Source organism: Castor canadensis, chromosome 1 (assembly GCF_047511655.1).
Source record: "Castor canadensis chromosome 1, mCasCan1.hap1v2, whole genome shotgun sequence".
Lineage (NCBI taxonomy): Eukaryota > Metazoa > Chordata > Mammalia > Rodentia > Castoridae > Castor > Castor canadensis.
Window position 1 is genome coordinate 136,649,436 of NC_133386.1, and position 3,679 is coordinate 136,653,114.

At 35.7% G+C, this 3,679-nt stretch overlaps 1 protein-coding gene across 1 annotated transcript; it reads left to right on the forward strand.

The window, feature by feature from the left end:
• The first annotated feature begins 295 nt into the window (after positions 1-295).
• On the forward strand, positions 296-1,237 carry LOC109702088 (olfactory receptor 8K3-like). Its single transcript, XM_020187520.2, has one exon. The coding sequence runs from the start codon at positions 296-298 to the stop codon at positions 1,235-1,237; it is 942 nt and encodes a 313-aa protein (XP_020043109.1).
• The last annotated feature ends 2,442 nt before the right edge of the window (positions 1,238-3,679 follow it).

Here is a 3,679-nt window from a genome sequence, read left to right on the forward strand (position 1 = left end):
CTGACAGAGGCATCCCTCCTCCCGGCATGGGAAATAAAGTAACTCTTTGCACTGCATAGTTTGTTTTGTGAGGAAAATCACCTTTATTTAAAACCACTGATCTTTATCAGTATTAATCTCTATGTTTATCACTTTGTCAAAGATACATTCATTTATTTTCAAGTATTTTAATGTTGGAAGTTTGTATGTTTCTTATTTAAACCAGCATTCCATAAGAAATGTTCCTGCGGTGATACGTGAAATCTATTCACTGTGATAATGTCTTTATCAAGCATAGGTTTTCTGATAAAGCATGATGGAGAAGCATAATCTCACAGTGATGAGAGAATTCATTCTGATGGGCATCACAGATCGTCCTAAGCTGCAGGCTCCATTATTTGTTTTGTTCCTCATCATCTATGTGATCTCAGTGGTGGGAAATTTGGGCATGATCATCCTCACCATGGTGGACTCCAGGCTGCAGACCCCAATGTACTTTTTTCTCAGACACCTGGCTCTCACAGATCTTGGTTACTCTACAGCTGTGGGACCCAAAATGTTGTTGAATTTTGTTGTAGATCAAAATACAATCTCCTATTGTTTTTGTGCTACACAGCTATCTTTCTTTCTTGTGTTCATTGGTAGTGAGCTTTTTATTCTGTCTGCAATGTCCTACGACCGCTATGTGGCCATCTGTAACCCACTGCTCTACACAGTTATCATGTCACAAAGATTATGTTGGGTACAGGTGATAAGCCCCTATCTCTACTGCACGTTTATTTCTCTACTGATCACCGTAAAGATTTTCACTTTACCCTTCTGTGGCAACAATGTCATCAATCATTTTTTTTGTGACTGTCTCCCCTTGATATCCTTGCTCTGCTCTAACACTAAGGAAATCGAATTTATCATTATGATTTTTGCAGCATTTGATCTGATTGTCTCTCTTCTGATAGTTCTTGTATCCTACTTGCTCATCTTTATAGCTATTCTCAGGATGAACTCTGCAGAAGGCAGACACAAGGCTTTCTCTACCTGTGGGTCTCACCTGACTGTGGTCATTGTCTTCTATGGGACTTTGATATCTATGTATGTGCAGCCCAAGTCCAGTCACTCCACTGATACTGATAAAGTGTCCTCCATATTTTATACCCTGATCATTCCAATGTTGAATCCCTTGATCTATAGCTTGAGAAACAAAGATGTAAAATATGCTCTAAAAAGGACATGGGAAAATAAATGCTACATTTTTTCTTAAAGGTTACATACTCTATGAGTCCCACAAATCAGAACTGGATATGAACTTGGGTTCTTAAAAATGTATAACAAACACAACTTGAATCCATACATATTTAAACATCAGACTTCATTGTACTAGTCAAAGTTCCAAATGTCAGGAGTACTTTGTGAACAAAACAGTAAAAGACTTTGCCTTCCTTGAGAGGAAGTGACTGTTTATAGTATAATAATAGAGGAAATTCTCTAGTACAGAAAATTATGTCAGGATATAAAGACCAGTAGACCAGGTAGCAGAGTTGTATACTATGTGTCGGTGAGGAATAGTCTATATGATACAAGTGTGAAATGTTTTTGTGATTTTTTTTTAGTATTACAATAATCTTTCCAGTTTCCATGTATGCATTGCTGTATGTGACTGTGGGTTCGTGCAAATACAATCATTCTATTTTATGCTTCCTCACCTCTGTGGGTTGTGTTAAAATCAAACTTCATTGTGGAATCATGAGGCTCATTGCAGCACAATATTTGAATAAATCAGTCTATCAGTGAACTCAAATTCTCATATTCTACACTGAAGTCTTAGGCTCCTCTTTTCTCACGAGTGCCTTTACTTTCACTTTTGAGCCCAAGATACTGTACTAACTCAACATATTTTGCTATTCAGCAGCCCAAAGCTTCAGCACAGCATCTAATTTTATTTAACTCAATAAATATGTGAATATGAATAAGTACAACAGTTAAGATATACTTCTTGTCTTCTGCCACAGAAGCTTCCAGTGTTTTCACTTTTTTACTTGGTTGGTTTACTTCCTGTTTTGATCATGATTCCTTAATGCCACTTTTTGTCAAGTGGATAGTCGCTCTACCTTAGGTCTCTAAAAGCATACTTCTTGCTTAAAAGTCAAAATCTACTTGTTGCCTCATTCTTGCAAAAAATGCCTGTTCTATGGTATAATAGTTGTATATTTATTCCTTCTCATGGCTGACATTACATATATTCATTCAATATGACAGTTTACTACTTTTTGATAAGCATCCATTTTTTGATGGCATAGAATTGACAATCCAACCTGGAGGAAGCAAGTACAGACACTGCCATGATTTTAACTGCATTGTGCTTCTAATGAAGGTGGCTTGTAGTATGCACTGATGCATGAACTTCTCATGTACTTCATGTATACACCTGCCTAAAACTTTAATTTTTTTCATTATTTTCATTATTCACCATTCATGCCATTTTATTTACATCATTGAGGGACTGATTGTTTATTTATAACAGGAAGATGCTATGAAATTATCCTTATAGGCAATCAAAATGAGTAAAAATTATTCCTTGGAAATAATAAAAACATGTAGATGTCATGTGATAATGAATGTGAGGATAACTGTAAATAAATGGTGTGTGTACTTGATTTTTATGGTGAAATTGCAGAGCAAAGTTTCAGTGTTTGTTTACATGCAATACTATTTTACTTTCTAAAAATACATTTGGGATAAAAACAGCAAGATATTAATATTACAAACCTGTTTTCCATTGAGTTTGTATGCTATCATGCTTGTTTTTGTATATGTTTATCTTTAGATCTACCTTCCATGTATGAGAGAAAATGTGTCTTTTGTGTTTCTGATCCTGGCTTACTTCATTTAGCATGATGTCCTCCAGTTGCACTCATTTCCCTTCAAACCACATGTCATTATTCCTTATGGCTGAGTAATACCTCATTGTTATATTTACTCTATGGAACTCGGGGAAAGAGGGAAAGAAAAAGGGGATGATATAGCATCAGTATTATCATAAAATACAAGACATGAAAGTAGAGGATATAAGGATGTGTATCGAAAGCTGTTGAAAAATGGGGGCTGGGAGGTAAAGGGGTAAGGGATAGTAATGGAGGGGTTGAAGTAATGTATACTCATAGTGGTTATACATTAAGACATCCCTTTGAACATCAACTTAAATATTAATAATAAAAAACAGGATGGTAAATAAGTACAGTAGGGAGGTTACTAGTGGGACGGGCGGAGGGTGAATAAAGGAGATTGGGGTGATTGTATATGGTAGATGGACTTAATATACTTATATGAAACATAATTAAGAAACCTCTTACAACTGCTTGAAGTGGAGCAGAGAGCAGGTAGAGGAGGGGAGAGGATGGGGGAAAAGTAACTAATGTACAATATAAGTCTAATCAGAATTGTCACTATGAATCCCCCTGTATAATGAATACATCTTAACAAAAAATTCTGAATTCTCCTACAAAAAAGGAATGTCTTGTTATGGTTTGGAATATGAAAATTGGGGAAAAATGTTAGTAAAGAATCAGAAACAGATCTTCCAAAAATATCAAGAATTTTAGCTTTTCTGTAATGTTTTCTTTTCTGTAAAAGAGAGCTGTGAAAAAGCAGTAAGTTTGCCCACTGTTGGGCATAGGAAGTTACAGTGGTACCTAGGCTAAGTTTG

Excerpts from the sequence above, each read along its gene's own strand:
- LOC109702088 (XM_020187520.2), top strand. The coding sequence starts at position 296 with ATGGAGAAGCATAATCTCACAGTGATGAGAGAATTCATTCTGATGGGC.